We start from the raw sequence: 22,749 nt of genomic DNA, 5'->3' as shown, positions 1-22,749 counted from the left end.
TCCATGCAGTATTTCATAATTAGCCCTTTTAAGTGCCTGCAAGAACTTTACCACAAACCTGGAATCTTAATTTTTTGTATCTGCATAGGGTTAAACTTGGGTCAAATTCCATGAACCTGCTTGAAACAAAATATTAACTAGGTAGAAATGTTTGCTGTAGTATCAATCAATGAAGTGTCTGGTGCAGAAAGATCTACCAAATTCAAACTAAATGTTGGACTGTCTTAATTAGATTCTCACAATCAAGGTGTTAGTTTTTGATCACATTTACAACAGAAGAAACACAGTTTTGGAGAGAAAATGTGTCATTTTTCAATTAGAATCTGAAATTAGCGAGACTTCCTACAGCCTAAGACAACACTAAGAATTGGAATTGCTGTATCAGATTTTTCCTGCAAATATCCAGTGCAAAGAAGCTCAATCTGCCAAGTTCAGGATGTCCCTATTATATAAGAAATGTAAAAATTTTCAGGCAATTCTTGCATATAAATGTGTATTTAATGGTACTATCTTTGTTTTTAGAATCTGAAGTTATATAGATTACATTTATTATGATATCATCAGTGAACTGATCCTGCTGCACTCTAAAAGTTTATTCTTACTATCTGTAACTCACCTGACCATCAGCTTTGTGTCTGTTGTTTTAATCCAATAATATTCTTCTAAAATTTCTTGTTTCTACGCAACATTATCAGTCTCCATTTTCTTTCCACTGGTTATGACATCTAATTTAACACATACAAACAATTCTCTTTCCTCCTAGATAATTTAGTATATCATGCCTGGGGATGAGTGTAAAAATCCATTTTAAAAAATTTCATTCAACAAAATACTAGCTCAGTACAATTTGACTTTTTTCCTAAGATCTTGAAGACAAAATATGCTGTACATTGTATGACATTAATTCCCTGTATTGCCATGGGTTAACTCCTACCTGCTGTGCTCTCAGGGTTGTGTGCTCAAACAGAGCTTCCTCTGAGCAGGAGAGAAAAACACACCTACATTGCAGGGTGGGAGCATGGTGCAATATGAATGAATATCATTATTTGTCCTTCTGTATTTGTATTTCTCCATTTAGAGCCCTAGAAAGGTATCAGTATGTGGTACATTCTGATTATAATAGCTCATATTAGCACTATCAAAAAATATTTACTGTTGTAAATATTCTTACTGCTGTGCTATTTTGTGTATATAGCATGATTCTTTTGGCATTTCACAAAAGGGAACACCTTTGGGCTTCAGGAGGACCCCTTCCCTCATCAAATTCTTCTCAGCTTTTCTTGACATATCATGTATTAATACTGCAATCTCTGCCTTTTGTGTACCTCAATAAAACACTGGCCTCTTCCAGACCAGCTTGGCTATCCTACACACCCTGGCAAAGCCACAAAGGCAGTAGCAAAGGGACTGTGTGGAGAGCACCTGGGAGCTGCAGCACAGCAGGAAGCAGCAGTGAGTGGCAGGACAGCCCTCTCCAGCACCAGTTCACCCAGCCCCTGGAGAAGTACACCCCTGGAACACTGTTTTCCCTAAATACTACAGCAATGAGAGACTGTAGTGGGAAGAGTGTGGCCAGCAAGTCGAAGGAGGTGACCCTGCTCCTCTCCTCAGTCCTAGTGAGGCACACCTGGAAAACTTTGTCCAGTTCTGAGCTCCCTAGTGCAAGAGTGATGAGGAGCAAAAGGATAGGGTCCAGTGAAGGGTCACAGAGATGGTGAGGGCTTTGGAGCATGTCTTTTATGAGGAGAGGTAGGATCTGGGCCTATTTAGTCTGGAGAAGAGATCTCACTAATGCAAGTAAGTATCTCCAAGGCAGCTGCCAGGAGGAAGGTACCAGACTCTTTTTAATAGTGCAAAGTGACAGGACAAGGAGCAATGGGCATAAACTAAAACACAGAAATTTCCACCTCAATACAAGGAAGAACTTCCTTCCATTGAGGGTGGCAGAGCACTGGAAGAGCTGCCCAGGGAGGGTGTGGAGTCTCCCCCTCCAGAGACATCCTAAAACCTCCTGGGTGTGCTCCTGTGTCACCTGCTCCAGGTGACTCTTCTTTGTCAGGGGGTTGGACTGGGTGATCTCCAGAGGTCCCTTCCAACCCAATCAGTCTGTGATTCTGGACAGAGTTTCCTCAGCCACCCTCAGCCTCTGCTACACATATTCTGGTGATTGTGTCTCACCTAGAAATAGCAGATGGGGCACAAAGTCCTGGGAGATGAGGCAGAAGACACAAATGACCTCTCCAGGAAGACCCAGCTGAGAACCATATCCACATTGAGAACCACGAGGACAGTATCTAGTGTCAACTCACATTAATTTGGGTGCCAGTACTCTCTGCAGTAATGCAAAAGGCTCAGGTGAGGTTTAGATGATGGAGCACAGTTAGGGATTCTGTGGCTCTCCAAGAAAATTGGTCTTTTTTTAAAGAACTTGCAGCACTAAGAAAGGTACTCAAGTACCACATGAGAAGAAGCACCATGTAGTTTGTCAACAGAGGGACTATCAGGAAACACTACTGACAACACAGCATTAGCTGAACCCATCTGTTCACTGGAGTGTAACTTTATATCATGGATTTTTAAATTCATTATTAAATGTTGTACTTTAACCAATTATTAGAAGAGATATTTTGTTGTTCCTTTGGAGACCTGTCTTGCTCAGGTCTAAGCACTTGTTCAGCACTAAGTAGATACAGGTAATGCTATTCTGACATCAACTTGTAATCTTCCAGAGCTTGATTTTTCCATTTAAATACTGTCCTTTTACTGTGGAGAGTTGGGCAAAACCTGGAATGTCAATAAAGCAAAATTTGTGCAATATGACCAAATTACTACCCTAGAGACAGGGTTATCCAATTTATGCTTTACCCTACTGTTAGTGCCCCTGCCAGTGCCACCCAGTTCTGTCAATCTGCTGCATCCAGCTGTTCTCACAGGCTAATTAGTTTGTTGGTGTTCAGGAAGAGACCATTTTAATGCTACACATTCATATACACTACATAGCACAGTGAAACCTTGTTCACTCATTAAAGCCCTACTGGTAGTACTAAAATAATTATGATACCACCCACATAAGAGGTAGCTCACCAACACAGCACTTAAAAGACCACCTGGAAGTGCTGAGGCATGCAAGAGTAATGGGGAAAATAACCAAACAATCCCTTTCAAACCCTTAATAAGAAAAATGTTTCTTTTGTGACTGATTTGTGTTCTTTAAAATACATCATTTTGTCTACACTGCTTTGTTTGTCATTCAGTGTGACAAAAAAACCTGACAGTACAAATAATAAAACTTTCCCCACCACAAGCAATGTATTAATAGGTAGCCCAACCCCCAAACACTTTTCTCCCTCTGAGACTAACTCAGGACCATGGTTTTAAAGCTAATTAGCAAGGTAACCTTTTTCCTCTTCCCTTAGGAAATCTACTGTGGTCAATCCAAAAAATATCCAATCCAAAATGCAGATCTAGGCTTCTTGCCAGCCATTACTGAACTAATTCCCACAACAGCCCAGAGAGTTTTAGCCACAGTAAGCATGCAACTAAATATATGTTTACAGCTAAAGCACAAGGTGTTGTTTGTTGTGTGAAAACTTTCCATTCTACTGCCCATTCTTAAAATTTTACAGGAGTTCACTAAAAATAGCAAGCTAGCAGCATAAAACCACATGTCATAAAACATATAAAACTACACACAGTAGCACTGTTTGGCTCATTTATGAACTTTTCAGATGAAGGAGCGTCAGTTTTTTGTTATCCTTACACGGACAAACAACACGAGCAGGCCTTTTCACAATGGTGTGTTACAGAACAGCCCAGGTGCAAAGGCAGCCCCTGTGGCAGCATCTCCATGGCTGGGCAGGAGCACTCCATAGCCTTGCATACAGCTGAGGTCCCGTATCCACATGAGAAGGCCAGAGTTTGTATAAGAGCAGGCGAATGACAGAAGTGGGATAAACACCTTCCTAATCCATGGGAAAATCAAGAATCACAGTGGCTTCCTGACACTGAGCTGGCCAGAGGATAAAGCCTAAAGCTAACATTAAATTAACACCACTGGAGCACCACATGAGAGAAAAAGTAGAACAAAAGGATGTGCCCTAAAATGTGCTTTTGTGTGTCCTTTCATAACAGAGGTGCAATCCATTTTTATACTCATATTTTCATATACACCACTAAACATACCCTGTGCATGCTTCTGGAAATATTCCCAGGAACAGCCATTTCTATTTTATTTGCAACCACAGCTAAAAGGAAAACACTTCTGAGAGCAAAAAATACCTACCTGCTGTTCATTCACACCTCAAATTCCTCAGGAAATCAAAACCACCATTTTTAACAGTCTACTTTAATTCACAGCTGAATCTGGCCTTCATCTTCATGGAATAAAATGATTAGAAGCTCATCAAGGAACTGAATTCATAGATTTCTGGACTATGGCACAGAAGTTAAAACACAGGGAGTGGGGCAGTCTGTAGCTCTCAGAAGCAATCAGCAATCTGCTTAATATTGTTCTAAATTCAGTCTTTACATGATCAGTTTCTGGTTAACAGAAGAACTCAGCAAATGTTTAGCCAATTCAATAAGTTATTACTATATATAGGTGAAACAGGATCTTGTGCAGTGCTATCATCTTCAAAACTGGCTTCAAAACTGTAATGGCTTGACTTAACTTAACCATAAGCCCTGCACTATTCCCTTCATAATTTTAAGGTAGCATGAAGACCATCCTGTGAATACAGCACTGGTTCCTCTTGCTGAGCACTCCCTGCTCCTCACCTCTGCCTGCAGCAGTCCTGCACAAGCCTTTGGTGGGGTAGACAGCACTGCTCCAAAACACTGCCTGCTTTGGCTGAAACATCTCAGCCTGGCTGAAACATCTCCTTGTCTGTTTAGGATGGAAACATCTCGGTGGAAAAAGCCTTAGATGTGGGGTGAGTCCCTGCCAAGGAGGCTCTAGAGAACGTGGGCTCAGGGACACAGAGATGGTTCAGGAAGAGTAAAAATGGCACTGCCCAGCACAGCCTGAAACAGGTGTTTGGCCAGTGTTGCAGCAAGTGAAGCAGGCTGTGATGCACCCAGGGGTGCTCCTTCCCAGGCACTGCAGCGCCAAGTGAGGCTGAGCAGCACAGAGCACCAGGCACTGGCTTCAGGGCACAGTATTAAAGAGGAAAAAATATCAATCCTAAGTTCATATAATATTTTTTTTATTTGTACTTTCTTAATTTAGTTTTCGACAACATTTAACATTTGATTCCATTCCTATCTAAGATGCTAATGGCTATTCCAAGACTTTATTGGAAATAAACAAAATAAATTATTACTGGAAACCTGAGCCAGGAAACAGTGAAAGTTAGGGTAAGTATGACAATCTAATGCTGTACAGGCAACCAGCACAACAGGGTGAATTTTATGCATGGCAAATCCAATCTGCTGTGTCTCTCACTCACCGTTTGATGACTTCGGTCACAGTAGCGCAGCCCAAAGTAATCTATTTCCACCAGGTTTAAGTGACGAAATACGTAGCCCAGGACAACCGACCCCTTCGTTGACTTCTGTGGGAAAGAATTTACACAGCCTATTCACAAAGATGTTCTACCTTTGTCAGCTATGTGCAGTGGCATTTATGCATTCAATTGGCTTTGTCTAGAAAAAAAAAAAAAATGAGGCAGTTCCCAGTGCCTTTAACAAAAATTTCAGCAGTAAAGATGAAAATATTTTGCATGTTTGAAAAATAATTCTGTAAGATACTATTAGGAAGCTGGCAAGGTAGCAGTTACACAATACCAAAAGAAAAACAAACAAACAAACAAAAACCCCATGGTTCTAGTGAACACAGCATTTTTCAAATCCCACTCACCCTTCCAGTACAGACCTGTCACTCAAGCTCTGACAATGGAGAACAGGAGGCAAAACTGCCCTTATGACCTAAATTATACATCATTAACTTCTCTGTTACTAATCTTTGTAAAGACGGTTAGTTTTGTTTGTTTTCTTGTAAAATATTTTTGATAGTAGAAGGGAGAACAGTCCAACACCCTGAATTGAAATAATCCCACTGTTTTCTTGAATTGCACTTCATTAAGTGTCTACAACAGTATTTGCAAACAATGTCAGGGACAATATGCTCCATAAAAAGCTCACTTCCACCTGAATGCCTCGTATTTGTTGGTTGCCTGGCAGCCAACAACAAACAGATGAGGAAGATGGAGAATAATTACACAGAAAGATCCCCTCTCAGAATCAATTAGAGCCTTTGATGATTACAGTCCTAAATTCCACAAGAAAATATGGACATAACTCATAATAACGTTTTGCTTAACTGCTTCATATTTTATAAACTACTAGACTGTAGTAAAGTCACCACAAAGAAAATAAACAGAAAGTGGAAGCTGTGAGATATTGTTTGTGCAGTTTCACTTTCTAACCTATGAACAGATAATTTCAAAATTAAAATGGCAAATAATACTGACTAAAAAATTCTTTAATTTAGTTCTGCTAGTGAAGTATTAATCACATCACAACAGTGAAGGTCTGGGCTTTTTTCAGCAGGTGCATTTGGTCAGGATTCATATCTAATCCCACAAGCAGGGACAATACAACAATTACAGGTGACTACTCACAGACTAAGCAAGCCATGACAAGGTAAACATCTCTGGTAGGCTGGAAATAGCATATCCATGCTATTCACCAGACTTACTATACATTTGCTTAAATTAGGAGAGGTACTTGAAAGGTTCTCTTTGTCTGAATCCATCAGACTGGTTGTTTACATCAGGCAACTGCAATTACATGTTCCCTCAGCATGTACAGTGAGCCTTAATGATCAGCCACAAAACAGAGGGCAATCTGGGGGGAAATATGATTAAGGTAAGCAGAAATTCACTACATCTCAATTTATCAAGTTGGATAAAGCAGAGAAAAACAGTGATTTTATCATCAGTTTCATCAACAAGAAGCTGAAGTCAGGTTGTGAGAACAAGGCAAGACAGGCTGAAGAGTGACTATCAGGAGCACTGTGGAAAAAAAGTTGGAACAAAACAAAACACACCTTAAAATACTAAAAATACAGGTTTGATTACTAGACAGTAGGGATTTAAGACTGAAGTAGTAATTGTCCTTGCTCATTTTATTTTTAAATTAGTTGTCATTCAAAAGAAGCAGAGGAGATATCCCACTAAAAAGGACATTGCTATCTCATCATTCATGTATTGGACTTGATGATCCTGGTGGGCCCCTTCCAGTTGGCATGTTCTATGATTCTGTGTCATATAAGGTAAATTACCTTCAGCATTGTTAACTATTTCCATCATCACTTAAACAGTACAGCAATGTCTTGGGAACCTAGGACTGGACAGGCATCTTTAGAAACAGACATAAGAAAAGTTCAAAATAAGCAAGCAGCCCTGACTCCAAATGACCCATGCAGATAAATGATGGCAACACTTCCAGCTGTGCACTAAACATTCAGAGAACATTTTAGACTAAAGGATCTCCAGCATCAGCCACTCAGAGTCGAGAGGTTTTGACACAGTTAACACAGTGAGGTCAGCAAACCCTTGCAGAAGGTACAAAAAGAGGTGCCTGCACCATGGCTCACAGGACACATTGAGTGGTGCCCACCCAAGCCTTGCTCAGCTTCTGTGACTGTGTGAAGTTCAAATCTGTTTTCTTTCAATGAGCTTTCCATTCCTTGTCTGACCAGTACCATTATTCACAGTGTCATTTGGTTTTATTAACAGCACTGAGAAACAGTGATTGAGCCACCAAGATGAAGCTGTCAATTTCAATAATGCAAGTATTATTTTACTTACAATAAGAGTACACAATCCTGGGAGTAATCAAAGAAGCTTAAGTCTTAAAGGAGTTCAACTTTCATGACTCTGCACCAGTTTAGAATGCAACTACCCTTCTTGTCTGGAAGTCTTCTGCTTCATTCAGTTGAGGACTGCTCAAGGAGTTTTTGGGACAGCTTTCCTTCTATGGACCCTAAAGCTGGTGTGTTATCCCCAGGAAAGATGCATATATCAGACCTGGTTTGGTTAAAACTAAAGCCCCCTTTTGTTCCTTTCAGAGATAAAAGGCTTTAAACTGCTTTTTACTAATACTGCTAGGCAGATAGAAAACATAAATTCCTGATAATTTATTCTCTTTTGATGCAGCTCAGTTAACATTTCAATAATTGCAGATCCTCAGAAAGAGGTGGTCTGGCTGTGAGGAAAGGCTGAGCAAACCTATCCAGCTTACAGTGGCTGGGGGCTCTCCACCTCTACAGTAGCAAGGTGCTCAGTGCTTTGGTTACTCACAGCAAAAACAGACTGCATGTTGTAGTCTCCACAGCCCTCTCTGCCAATCCCTTTCACATCTTTCAGCACAGCCTGCTGAACACAAAGAAGTGCTTTGCAAGGGAACAGCCAGGATGTGAGCCAGGACCAATCCTCACACCCTTAAACCTCACTTTCCTTAACCTTCTATTTTCCCAGCACTGGGGAGCACAGTCCACATAAAACACTGACCCTTGGTGAAATCACTGCAGACTCATTTTCAGTTAAGTTCTCAGTTTTAGCCACATGATTTCAGGGTTTCATGCAAGTAATTTGCATCTTCAAGTCAAATCAAGAAAGAAGTTTTGCTGATGAATCCCTTAGTAACTACTTCTCAGTCCTGAAACACATTTTTACCGCATTTGCTCAAAGTTTTGCAAACTAAGAGAAGCCATCTTATTTCCCCTGATAAAATTACAGCAAAATTCAGCAAAGCTGGAAACCAAAACTATCAAAGACGTTAACAGGATTACATTCACATCATATGGCACTGCAAAAAATAACATAATCTGCCTTTTATTAAGATCAGACTTGCAAGAGGTTTGCATTCTTAGGAGTAAACCCAAGTACACTTGAAAATACCATCAGCAATGCTTTCAAGAGAGAACAAAGAATTGTTTCAATGAGTCATAACATCTTGCTTTACATGTTAGCACTGTGGCTTCATAAACCAGAAAGGCAGGTTTATACTGGCTAAAGAAAATGACAGCCAGAACATTCAGGAGAAGGCTGATTTAACTGTAGTTTTCTTAACCAAATTGAAATTATTCTTTTAAAAGAGTACATAGAGTTCTATGTTTTAACATATTCATATTACTCTATATTTAGACACCAGAAATTCTTATCTTTCACACAGCTCACTGCTTTTTAGCTCCAGTGAGGTTTTTCTTGTTGGGTAGTTTTTAATTTTCTCTCTTGTGTTGTACAGAGCAGTGGAGGCCACATCAGAACTATTACTGGCATTAACTGAATTTAAAGATAAAATCTCTGCCCCAGTAGGATGTTAGTCCCTCTATTGAAGGAAAAGTGGTATAGGTAGTGAAGCCTCTTGTTATTGTCTCTTTTAGATCAAGCAGACATCATGGGGCTTTTCTCCTGAAAATAATTCAATCCACACACTCTACCTCTTACAACCCCAAAAAAAATGCTAAGAAAATGCAGAATTCATGAGCCTTTGCTCAGAAAAAGAGCTTAGAACTTAGGTTGAACATAACCTTTGCCTTTTGAGATGTCCATCAGAGAGTCCCCTCTGATGCAGCATGCTTGGAGACCAAATTGCAGTATTTGCCCTAGGTAAAGGTTACTAAGGAGAGATTAAAATTATGCACAAAGGCAGCACACAATCATGCATGAGAGTGAGCAGACACAGAGCACAAATAGTTGTCTCCAAACAGCATTTTCTCACTTTTCTTTTTGGCCGATTCTTCCTCCTTACCTCAAACTCAGAGAAGACTAGACACCCTGCAATTTTTCATCACCTTCCCCTGAGAAAAGCAGCAAGGCATGAAGCTCTGAAATCAAAGTTCTTGGTTTTTAACAAAGAAGACTAAGGATCCCTTTTCCCCAAGACAGTGTGCAACCCAGGCCTCAATTTGCGTACCACACGTTCACAGAAAAGTCTTTAAATTAAAAATGCTAAACATTTACAAATATTCACTCAGACAAAACAGCTTAACCTTAATTTCCAGAATGCATGTCCAAACAGAGGATTTACATTAGTGTTATTTTATACATGCAAGGTATTCCCCAGCACAATCATATAACAGAAGTGAATACTTTGAGGAACTGAGAATTTAACAAATACAAATGAAACATCACAGGCTGCCATAAGTATACATCTGTAAAATGAACCATCCAAAATGTATTCATCCATCCCTTCCTCTCTGCTTGTATTTCACTGGCAGCAGACATGCCAACATGTTTTCAGAGGTTTTTGTGTGAGAACTCCTTGGATTTATGGGCACAGGAAGACCTCCCTATCACTGTTCCCAAGAACTTGGCACAGTGTCTGACCTGCCTGGATGTAAGAGATGACACTGAATTCTAAGTGCTGTATATTAAGATACCTGTAAATCTGTTTAGCTTTCACTAGTGGTCAATCCATTGCATTTCAGTCAGAAAATGCTATTCTAGAAAAATGTCTGAAGATGCACCATATTTTTCTGGTTTTACAATTATTGTATCTGTCACAAATTCATCTGCTTAGGGGCAACCTCTTTGAGAGAGGGATACATTCCTAGAAGCATGGGCTCCAGACAATTAAACATCTCCCCTTGTAACTACTGGCTGGAGTGCACTTTCAGGCACTGTCACAGATAGATGAAAACTAATTTACTTGACTCCTAAACACAGAAGAAAATAAGTTAAAGAAATTATGTTTTAAAATGTTTGGCTTCTTGGGAATGTTGGGAAATTATGGGAAATTGGGAAAAAATGTTGGGAAATTACTTCAGTTCAGTGGAGTCTTTTTTGGGGAGAAGATTTAAGCAAGTTGTAGTTGTATATTTATATTTACATGGTATAACAATGCAATTTGGACATGCACACACATTAAAAGGAATGCTCTAAGCAGGAATCAAAACCCAGTGAAGAAAACAACGGACAAGTAGAGCAAGTAAATAAGTAATGGGAAGACAAATAAATTTTGGAAACATAATTACTTACTAGTGCTTTAAAACTGATCTTTTCTCCACAACGAATGATATTTTACAAAATGGCAGCAACTGGTTCTGTTTAGAGGAATTCTAGCCATATAAATTTTTTGTTAAAATCTATCTACTAATCTATCCCCTGATATTAACATTATCCAGTTCATTAGCATCTACATTCACTGTATGACAGATGATTTAAGCTACCAACAATAATGCATTCCAAGTTTTCACAGAAAAGAGTTTTTCTGAAGAACTGAATAACAATGAACATTTCCATCATTCTAATGTACTTTGAATAAATCTACACCTAAGAAAGGAATTATGAATAATGTAATAATGAAATTAAAAACCACAGAATACAACTACTCATTGGGAATGGTGAAGATGTAGGTTGCTATTGTTTTTCTACTTTTTGAAACTGCTCTTAACTCACAGCTGTGTGACCTGGTGTACCTTCTGGTCAGGAGACAGCCCTTTACTCTGTGAGGTGAGCAGCTCCATGGTAGAGCACTTGGTGGAAGAGTTATCTTGGCAGAGAAAGGATGCTGTACTTACTTTTGGCACATTCATTCTAAATAAAGTAAGCCTCCCGTTTTCTAGGTGATTTTCATGACACAGTTTCTGCAATTCTTTTTGCAGTCACTGAAATCTTTCTTGAAACCTTTCTTATATAAATTTCTTGCCATTTTAAAAGTCTATTTTTTGCTGCTGCTTATTTTGGTATTCTTGGATTCTGTTTTGTCCTCTTTTTAGTTATTTTGCCTTATTTATTTTTCTTCCTTTATTTGTTATGTTTTATTACAGCAATTCATGCTAGTTTTGTCAACTTACGTTCAAAATATCAATTGAAAATAAATACATAGGTATAATCTTTTTTGTATCAGTCATCTAGTCCTGCTATATTTGGTTCTATTCCTCCTATTTGTAATTTTGTGATTGCTGCCTTTGTGCCAAAGGGAGGCACTTGAGGAACTAAAGCCTCAGTTCTAACACCCTATCTTTTCCTATGGTCATCCACTTAAACACCTCTTTTAAATTAGGTGTTGCATGCATTTTCATGGAGCATACTAAACTGAATATGCATAGCAGTTTTAGAACACAGGGACTTGAAATTTAAATATGTCACTTGCTTTGCTTAACTGCTTTAAGTGCAAGACTGACAAGGGAGAGTGTCAGTAAAGAGTTGAACTCTAAAAGGCTTTCAGAAAGAGAATGTTAAAAATTAAAGACTAGACACTCACTCTGTCAAACTGCTCAGGGATTTTACTATCGTTTCAGCTGTTAAAGAAGTAATGAAGTTATATTCCCATTATAAGAAGTTGGCTCAAACGATTAGCTGCAGAATGGTTTGAAGGTTTTCTGTGCTAGATTGTTTGGGAAGCTTTTAGAAGCAAGAAGAATGGGAAGGAGAAAAGGTCAGTGAACATCTTGCCAATCCTTTAGTTTGCCATTTTTTCATTCAGAATGAATAGCTGTACTGTCAGAGCTGAGCATACCTGCAGAAGCTTGTTTGTACAGAGCTCCACTAGACTGAGCAAAAAACAAACCACCTTCTCATACTCTCAGTCCCTCAGCAAAGCCCAAATTTAGGGCCCTGCTTACCACCTGCTCTCAGCCTCGTTAACATCTTTGCCTTCAAGTTGCTCCTTCTTTTCTTAAGATAATTATTTCTGCTGCTCTCTGACTTTTACCTGTGTCATCCCCCTTTTTTCTTCCCCCTCCTTTAGTCTCCATTTGTCAAAATCTCATCAGCGTTCTGGTCATGAAGTGAGCAGGTTATGATGGCAATTCCCAAGTAGATTCTCAATTTATTTTTAACCCTTTCTTTCTAAATCCCCATGTTCATAGAACATAGAGACTTAAATATTCATCTTCAAGTCAATTCACACCTTAGAAACCTCTATCAAGCTCAGTTAATTTTTTTAAAAATAAGTTCTTATATTTTCCTTCTTCAAAAGCAATGGTGCTAGCATGATTTTGTTTATCAGCTGATTCTGTTAATTGAACTCTCTCATTATCAGTCAAGAGATATTACAAGAGAAAAAGTTACAAGAAAAACAGTAGAACCTTCTCAGATGCAAAACTAACAGAAAGGACAAAGAGAGGGTATATTTCTTGACTGGACAGGGCCACCTTTTCTCCCTAGCTCTGGCATAGGTGACTCGGGGAAGAAAGAGAGGGGGAAATGCAAAACAAAAATAGTAGCTCTCCAACAAGCCTTTCAAAGCACACAGATCTTTGGAACTTTCCTCTTCCACCACAAACTTGAAGGAGTTGTGCCCCACCACAGAGCTGCTCACATCCCAAAAAGCTTTTCCCAAACACTTTATGATTTTTAATATTTAAAAGTGTTATTTCCCGTTTGATGAAGTTCAAATTCTCATTTGGGCTGACACCACCAAGTTTACTTACTTCTGCAGTGGAGACAGACAGAAGGCAAAGGAATACATATATTATCCTGAAAAATGTACATATGATTTCTCTACATCTTTGATAATTTGATTGCCATGGTGCTTCCCAGAAAACTGATTCATTATACTGGAAACTTAATTCCTAATTTCTCAAAATAAACATCTGGAATTTCATATTTTAAAAAAATTGATGACTGACTTTTTTTTTAGTCTTCATTTTTTGTTCAATAGCTATTTCCCATTAGAGCAATGGAGGATACACTGCAAGTATTTTGTTCTAAAAATGGTTTTCCAGATATTCTCATTAACAAAAAAAAAAAAAAAAAAAAAAAAAAAAAAGCAGTCAACACGTTTGCACCAGGACAAGAATAAGTTACCCATTAGCAGGCCATAATAGCTGCTAATGGGGAACTCTATACACCTGCATTCTCTCCTTCCCCTTCTAGAATTTCTGGCTCTCCTGAAGAGATGCTATCCAGTGCCACACACTGCATGGGCTCATATTACCATTTTACTGGTGCTGGGCTGCATTCAACTTTAACAGGCTTGACTGAAAAAAAACCCCAACATAAAAGCCCGTGCATGGGAAAGGAAGGACGCTCACGGAGCCGCGGCAGCAGAGGGGGATGAAAAGGAGGTATCCATCACAGCTCCCAGCTCTTGTCACCCTCTGCTAGTGCTCCCTGGCCCCTCACACCCACACTCACAGCCAGAGTGCCTCATTCAGCTGTCAATCAACTCCCGAATCATTCAACTGTCAATCAGTCCCCGAATCGCTGCAGGTTCCAGCCCTGCATATTCACATAAAACAGAATCCAAGCCAGCCCTTTTTTTTTTTTTTTTTTTTGGTAGAATGATACCGCTGCACATAAATAAACACAAAACTCAAGTGTTAAGTTAAAATAGCAACACACATAATTTAAATTTAAAGCATCGAGAGAACCTGCCAACCATTAATTCATTCTTTTGTGTGAATGGAGCAGTGTCACCACCGGTTGTTTCCCCTCCCCCTGCAGCTCACACAGGACTATCACTGTCTCCTCCCTGGCATCATTGCTCATCCCTGGCTGCCAGTGCTCTGCCCCTTAATTAGATCTACCCGTGGTGTAACCCAGGGGGTTTTGTGTGCTTTCCCGAACCACCTCCCAGTTCCTCGCCCTTTCCCACATGCTGCCTGATTCCACGGAGCACTAACAGCATCCTCCACACTCACACCCCCCTGGCACAGACACTGCTGCTTCCCCAGCCAGACATCCTCACCGGTTCCTGCGGATTGCACTGAATCCTCCCTCCACTACTCCGACCCACCTCCAATCTGTTTCTTCACTCTTCCCACCGACTTTGTCCTTGTCCCCACGTGAATGAAGAGAGGAAATTTCTCCACACTCCCATATTGTAACGCAGAGACACATTTGATGGCTCCAAATGCAAGAAAATTGTTTTCAGTTTTGGTGCCCAAACTCATGCATCAGGAACACCCAGACCTGATAGGGCCAGTGTGAGATGGCATCCTAACAGGACTTCACTGAGAAAGTCTGAGGAAATCTCTCCTGAGAGAGAGATTCCAGCATCTTAAATGGGCTTATTTTAGGCATATCTTTAAAAAAAAATGGAGAACAACACATCTCTGGTGTGGTGACCATGCTAACAGCAATTGTAATCTCCTTGCTCCAAGAGTTTCTCAAACAAAAGTTGCCTGGTTTTCTTTTTCGTGGAAATAGGTAAACAGATTTCAACAAAACTTTGTAAAATAATTCATTGCAGAGTTGCAGAATTTGAAACTGATGAGTAGAAAACCAAAGAGAACAAAGAGAACAACCAACTCCAGTAGAGCTAACAACCCTCTCCCTTGCACCTTCCCTTCTGGAAAGTCCCACAAGCTTCTCACACTGAATTTACAGCTATTTCCTCAGGGATTTCATTTAAAAGTCAATATTACACTGAACAAGCTCTTGGGCAAGGAACTGTAGTGATAACACATGTATCTCCCTATGAAAAGGGTAATGCACAAAATAACCTGTGTGGTTTCAAGGGAAACTATGGTGTATTTTAGTAAGATTTTCTTTCCCTGTGACCTCCATTCTTTTTCCCTTTCAGCAATTAAACCTCTCAAGTAGTGACTTCATGTTAATCACAGTGATTCAAGCAAGGACATTACTTTCTCACTGCTTAGTCTTCATTGGATCCCTAAAATGGGTAGTATATTTTGAAGTGCCTTTATATGATATGGGAACTGCACAAACCAGAGAACACAATTTCCATGTTCACATAGTCATCAATAAAATGACCACAATCTCTTTATTTTTAAGACATGTTTAACATACCAAAGTTGTTGGGGAAAGATGCTTTTAACATGAGGCTACAAACCAATTATCTGCTATGCCTTGACTTGAAACCTGTTCCTGCAGATTTTTATTCTTTGATATGGAACATTCAAGAAACAAAGTATTTTATACATGGTGTAATATGATATGTATGATATATACTTACATATATGACAGTTATATTTTTATACATGGTGGCAGCTTACCTATGTAAGTTAACAAGAATATTCCATATAATGAAAAAAAAGAAAAAAGAAAAAAATACTCACCTTAATTAGCATCTCTACAATACATCTCCATGAAGGAAAATATAAAGCGATTAAAGACATGTGCAAATCTGGATAACTTTCTTTACTGCCAGCTGATAGGCAGATTAGTGATTAGCATAGTGTAAAGATCTATACACAAACATGGCACATATAATTTTGCAGAACCAGATCCTTCTTTCTTTACATTTAGTACAAAACCAACAAATATGTCTGTGCATTAACAAAAGTTACAGAGATGTAAGCAGTTAACTCCTTAATGCTCATAGTCTCAGTATTGTGACTCCACTGAAAAAAGGCATCCTTGCAGCATCTCCATTATCAGACTCACGAGGTTAGTTAAATTAAATGCCCAAGGCATACCACCCTTTCCTATCTGCTATACTCCATGAGTCCACTTACACACTTACACATCTCAAGCAAGAAGGAAAACAGGTTTTAAAACAGCTTGCTGACTATGGACATGAAATCACAAACATATTTCACATTAGGGAAAAAAAAAGGAGTTGATTATGACCAGAAGACAACAAAAACCTGTTTAAATTTTTCACTGGTGATGTGAAAATAACACACTCAGATTTATGTAAATGTGAAATTTATTACTGACTTTTAAGGCAGAGAAATTTATATTAATGTTAGAAATAAGATTTTAGGCCTTTAGCCTAAAATTTGCACACAGTGGAGCTGTGCTCACAGTGCTTTCTTTGGACCCAAACAACACACAGCTACCTTCCAATAATCAGAGTAGAAAACTGATGACTGCAAGAAAAGCAAAATAAACTATGAAACTGAAGGCTGATTGTAAAAACTCTTATGTTTAAAATCCTGAGCTTGCAGGCAAGCCACTGGTGTATTATCAGGAGTCTTCAGCAGAGAATCTCCATTTCTGTTACAGCTGTACCCTGCCACAGAGCACTGGATGAACCTTAAATGTTCATGTTTTAAAGGAATTTTTTTAGATACTGCATATGACCAACACAATTCTTTCACTACAGTCAAGTCATGACATATTCTGCAGACTAGACTACTTCATTTCAAATAGATCACTACTTTTCATTTTTACCTTGCTAAAAATGCACTTGATTATGTCCAAATCTCTAAGGCAAAATTACCCATCTCTGATCTGTGTTGAATACAAGACTTTTGGCAGTATTACTTTTGTTTACAGTAAATTTAGCTTACTGGATGATTTGGACAAAATCCTATTCACACTGAAATTCAAAAGTAAAAAAAAAAACCAAAACAAACCAAAAAAAAAACCCAAAAACAAAAACAAAACCCCAACCTTTTGCTTAAAGACAGGAGGTTCACACCCTTCAGTTTTGATCTGATCTGATTGCTTGAGGATCAAATAGTGTGGTTTGCTTAGAGTAAAACCAGCAGCATATTCAGCAGAACTTAATAAAGTAATAGCCCCTAGGCTTCCCCTGGCATTTCTGTTAAGAGGCACCACTTCTGTAAATTTTTAAGGTCTACCACTTCATGTGGACCTCAACCATGCCCATACTCATCCCTTTGTCAATGGGCTGCTAAATGAGATATATCAAAGTAATGATTCTTGAAGTTCTGTTGCAAAGTCAGTGACTCTCATTTTCCAGAATTAATTGTGACTAAGCACCCTTCCTTGTAAACTATAAGGTTTTAATTTTTGCATCCTTTTTTTTTCTGGTGATATGAACTCCTGCTCACAAAACTTCTCTGCTGACAATAACCACACCAGGACTGCTACGTGAAACACTCAAAACCATATTAGAATATGTATCTCTTTCTATATACATGTTACAACATGTATGTAAAATTATTTTTAAATAACCATGTTTGTTTATAAGTGGAGGAGTGTTATTTGTGTTATTATTTAGGGCATTCCCCAAAATACTGATGATTCCCAGCCAAGGTGATTTGAAACTTCATCCCAGGTAGCTAATAAAAGGAAGACAGGCACTAAAACTGCAAGATTGTCTCTTTCTACTGAAAGGTGCAGTTCTGTGTGAGTCAAAGTAGGTTTCAGTAAATTTTTTCCACCATAAAAGTCTAAACCTAGCATGTTGGTCCAGTATCCACCATGTTAAAGATTCATCCCAGCACTATTTCTCCCAGCCCTGCTCCTCAGCCACCAGGTTTTACTACATATAATGTCTCAGCCATGACTAAGGACCAAGGCTTTCATTTATTTGCCCTATTATATAAATATATAATGAAATACCCACTTAACAAATGCCCTGAAGGACAGTCTCATCCAACTTACCAGTTGTAACAAACCCAGCAGCTCTCACCAAGATGCCAAAGGTGCTTGACATCCCCATGGCCCTGCTGAAGAGAGGGTGGATGCCAGCCTACACAGCTGCTCCTGGGAGTATAACTCATCCGGTTTCAATGAAAATGATCCAGGATAGCACAGATCTCTCAGGTAAACTTCACAAATCTAATGCATTTTTACTTGCCATAGCCTGCTGATATCTCAGTCAGAAACCTGCTAGGAATTTTAGGCAGGTATCCAATCAGTATGAAAATGAGCAAGTCCCCCAGGTTGCAGGAGTTGCACTGGAGTAGTCATCAGTTAACCCAGCACACACAGCACAGAGATAAAGGGCATTTGGTATATCCAGTTATGCAAAACGTATGATATTTTAACTGCAAATTGGCCATCTCCCAGACAGAGTTATGCTGTTAAAATACACAACTTATATCTAGATTGGGCCTGGGAGGACTAGAACACTATGCCAGTGATGTACGTGGCATTCATCCAGTTAATTAAGGAGGAGTAATGCCAGTGGATTTGACATTTCCAAGGCCCAGCCTGGACCTGCTGCCATGCAACACGCCACCAAAGTCAGTGCTGAGGTCAATGATGGATGAGTGGACAGCACTACCCTAGTATCTTCCCTGCATTCTAATATACATTTTAACAAAAAGCAATACCACAGAACAGGCAATAAACCCTCACTGAAAGAAGGATGATCAAAGATTATCCAGGCTACCTAAGAAAATAGGGAAAATACTCAAGTTGGATGCTGAAGGTTTGCCTGGTCCTATGCACCCTCACTTCCTCCCAGAGTGAAGTAATTCTCACTTCTTTACATTCAAACTGTTCACTCCTTTACAGTTGTCTGACAGCTTCTATAAATTCAGCTACTACCTAGCTGTCACTCCCTGCTGCAAGAGCACAAACTTCTGGCAGCACTGAGAAGAAAGGTGACACTGACTCCATGAAAGAATCATAGAAAAGCCAAAGTTGGAAAAGACCTTTAAGATCATTGAGACCAACTACTGACCCAGCACTGCAAATCCATAACACTAAACCACATCCCTAAGTGCCACATGTCCACATCTTTTAGGTACTTCCAGGGTGATGACTTAACCACTTCCCGGAGCAGCCTGTTCCTCTGTTTGACAACCCCTCCATAAAGAAATTTTCCCTTCTATCCAATATAAAAATCCCCAACACTACTTGAGGCCATTTCTTCTTGTTCTATCACTTGTTCTTGGGACAAGCAACCAATGCTCTCCTTCCAGGTGGTTGTGGTTGTAGAGCAAAAAGGTCTTTCTTGAGCCTCCTTTTCTCCAGACTAAACAACCCCTCTCATCAGACTTGTGTTCCAGACCCTTTCCCAGCTCCGAGAGAAGTTTCCCTTCTCTGGACATGCTCCAGCACCTCACTGACTTTCTTGTTGTGAGGGACTCAAAGCTGAACACAGGAATTTAATATTATCCTAGTCTGAAATATGCTGCTGATGTTTCCTGAAGAAAGGCAGCTGATGGATTTGGGGATGTCACATTTTGACGCAGAAGAGTATGAAAACCAAGGGCAGGCAAATGAAAGCAAGTGAAATAAGAGAAACCATCACCCCCACTTGCACAGCTAGATTGAAATGGTCCATGGAAGCTGCCAAGAAACACATTTTGCTCAATTCAGAGTTGTTGTTTGAAGCAGAAATAACATTATTGTTTTGCTAGATGAGGGGAACCCATCTGTTATCCCCTTCAGAGCTGCAATAACCCAAACAATGCTGGAGCTCCCATCTTAGATAGGGGGACAGTTACCACTTAGGCCAACTTATTTGACTAATAATTTTTGGAGAGGAGAAGGGTAGTTTCTCATTACTGTAGCTCTGAGGTAATGCTTCATATATGTCCTCTATATCACTCTACTTTAGTCCATAATTAGGGGTCTAAATATTGTTTCAAATAAAGCCCTAGCAACTAGCAAGAGCAAACTCATTGCATGTTCTTACAGAAACTAGACTACACTTAGCACCAAATGTAAGAAGGCAAAAGTATGTTAATATTCAAGAATTGAGATGTTTGCAAATTTGTATTGATTTCATTTTGTCCACAAGTATTTTTAGTACTATTAAAGTTCTTCCTGTTCTGATAGGAAAGTCTTCTCTGTACTTATTCCCACAGTAAGAATCAATTTTTTTCTATTTCTCACCTCCACATTTGCAAGCATGATCATGCATCCTTTCTGTTACTAAAATGCTTATTTGTGTATGTATCTACTTCTTACTTTTTTGCATAAATCCACTAAAATCAATACAACTGAGATTTGCCCAAGGAAACTTCAGCATTCCATTCCTAAACCTAGTAAATATCATCACACAATACCAAGATCCAAGTGGCTAAGACAGCTTAATTACAAAAATCCTACTGAAAAAGCCTACTTTCAAATATACACCAGTGAACTTTACATTCATTGTGCAGGTCCTTCTTTCAAATTAGAAGAAAAAAAAAAAAAACAATCCTAGCCATGAAACCCAGTTTTAAGTTCTTCCCGTGGAGATCATAAATGCATTACACATTTGACAATGGCAAAAAAAAATTTTTAATCTCTATCTGATTAATTTTATGTGTGCAACAAGTCTCAGAGCCTCAAGACTTTTCAGGATCTTCAGCTGATACCAGCAGAAGAGCCTCAGCTAGGTCACAGGGCAGTTCACAAGACCTGTAAACACCCGGTGTTCAAACAACTCTTACAAACCAGTTGGCTGCACTGCTCCAGGTGACAAAACTAAAGAAAATGTTTGAATAAGCTAGATGCACAGCTGTTGAAAGTCAAAGTCAAAGACATTGTTGGCTTACCAAACACTGGAATATTGTAGGCCTTACGATGTTCCCCTATAAAATGTTTGCTCTCAAATCTGTCACAAAGGAGAAAAGGTGTGCAACTCCACTGTCAAAACCAAGTGGCATAAGTAGGCTCCAAATACTTCACTGTTTGACAAGTCAGCTGGTGACATGGCTGTTTTGACAGCACTCAACTCATTGTGTCCCAATCCTGTATTCACTGCACAAGCAAGATACTGTTCAGAAAAACTGCCTTTCACAGAAGGGCTTATATACATAACATTTACTAAAATAAGCACAAATTTAAGACCTAACAAACAGACTGGGAAGTTTAAGATTTCTGTTTAATGGAAAAGGCAATTTTTGGAGTCCCATTATTTCAGTAGCTTACTCGAGAAACAGATGCTCATAAAATAGCAAGCAGAATACGTTGCCACTAGGACTACGAAGAGGGCAAATATTTCCTTCTAAGAATTTTATAGCCATTGTAATACCTATTTTTGCTTGCTTTCAGAAGCCAGACCCAAAGAAGGTAAGATCAGTTGCAGTTAATCTGGTATATTCACACTCCTACCACCCTAGGAAAGTTCTGATTAGGACCAGAAGTTACACATCAAAAGTCTTGTTAAAGTTGCCATGTGCAGCACATGGACATCCAAGTATCCATGAGAACTTATCTACATTGCGGAGAACTCAAGGGAGGTTGTAGTTACAGCAAGAAACAACAGAGCCAGACTCTCATCACAGATGCACAGTAAGAAAATTAAAAGATCACAAGATGCAGCAAAGGAAATCCCCTCCCCCCGAGAGGGAGTAAGTGCAGGAACAGGCTGCCCACAGCCACAGTTTACGGAGCTTCCACCATTAGAGAGACTCAAAACTCACCTGGGAAAGTTCCTGCTCTAACTTGGCAAGAAGATAAACTACCTCCAGAGGGTCCTTCCAGCTTTAATGATCCTATCACACCACTTAACACAGCCCACAGAAGAGAGCTAATTAGTGCTGCATCACTTTATCCGCATTTGTCTGAAATTAGATTTGAATGTGAATAAATGGAAATAGTAGTTTGGGGTAAATATGCACATATCCTCAGCTCCCAAGGATGTTGTAAGAACCTCTGTCATCCAGAAATTATTAAAATAAATGTATATAATTGATACAACTATAAAAACAGGGGGGGAAATGGGAGGTAGTCTGTAAAACTCCTAAATCCTAACAGAACTTGTATAGACATCTAGTCAACAAGCATTATCAGTATTTTTTATTGAAATGGTTATAAATAGTACACTTACTATAAATAGTACACATATCGTCCCAAGACGATAGTGTATTGTTTATCCACATGCTACTCACTTTAACTTCAAAAATATTTTGAAGGTATAAATACACATACTGAAAAATATTTCCATGTAATTGTGACAGCATATGATTAATTCATAGTGGACATGCTCATAACGACTATTCCCACAAAAATACTTTATGTTCATTTTTATACTGCTTATATTTATATAAAAGGAGAGCAGGAGTTAAAAGAAGTTACACAAATCTCTTAGATATTAACTACAATTCTTAACTGCAATGAGATATTCTAGTGTTAACATCAAGTCAGCTTAACATTGAAAGTAAATACACCAGAAGACAGGTTATGCATAAAGTCAATTACACAACTCAGCTCTGTTTACCTATAGCAAAATTTCCAGAAATGCTGCCTC

General features: G+C 39.1%; 1 protein-coding gene across 3 annotated transcripts in view; it reads right to left on the bottom strand.

Annotated features, from left to right (window-relative positions):
- EPB41L4A (erythrocyte membrane protein band 4.1 like 4A) overlaps positions 1-22,749 on the bottom strand; it is a 118,691-nt gene that overhangs the window by 66,260 nt on the left and 29,682 nt on the right. For all 3 annotated transcript variants that reach the window (XM_071448556.1, XM_071448555.1, XM_071448557.1), the window contains exon 2: positions 5,448-5,552. In XM_071448556.1, the coding sequence (XP_071304657.1) occupies positions 5,448-5,552 (105 nt within the window). The remainder of the gene's footprint in view (positions 1-5,447; positions 5,553-22,749) is intronic.

This window comes from Agelaius tricolor, unplaced genomic scaffold, assembly GCF_023055355.1.
Source record: "Agelaius tricolor isolate 1412-34295 unplaced genomic scaffold, bAgeTri1.0.p SCAF_27, whole genome shotgun sequence".
In the NCBI taxonomy this organism is placed as follows: domain Eukaryota; kingdom Metazoa; phylum Chordata; class Aves; order Passeriformes; family Icteridae; genus Agelaius; species Agelaius tricolor.
Note: the sequence above shows the minus strand (reverse complement) of the source record. Positions and strands in the feature narration are given on the sequence as shown.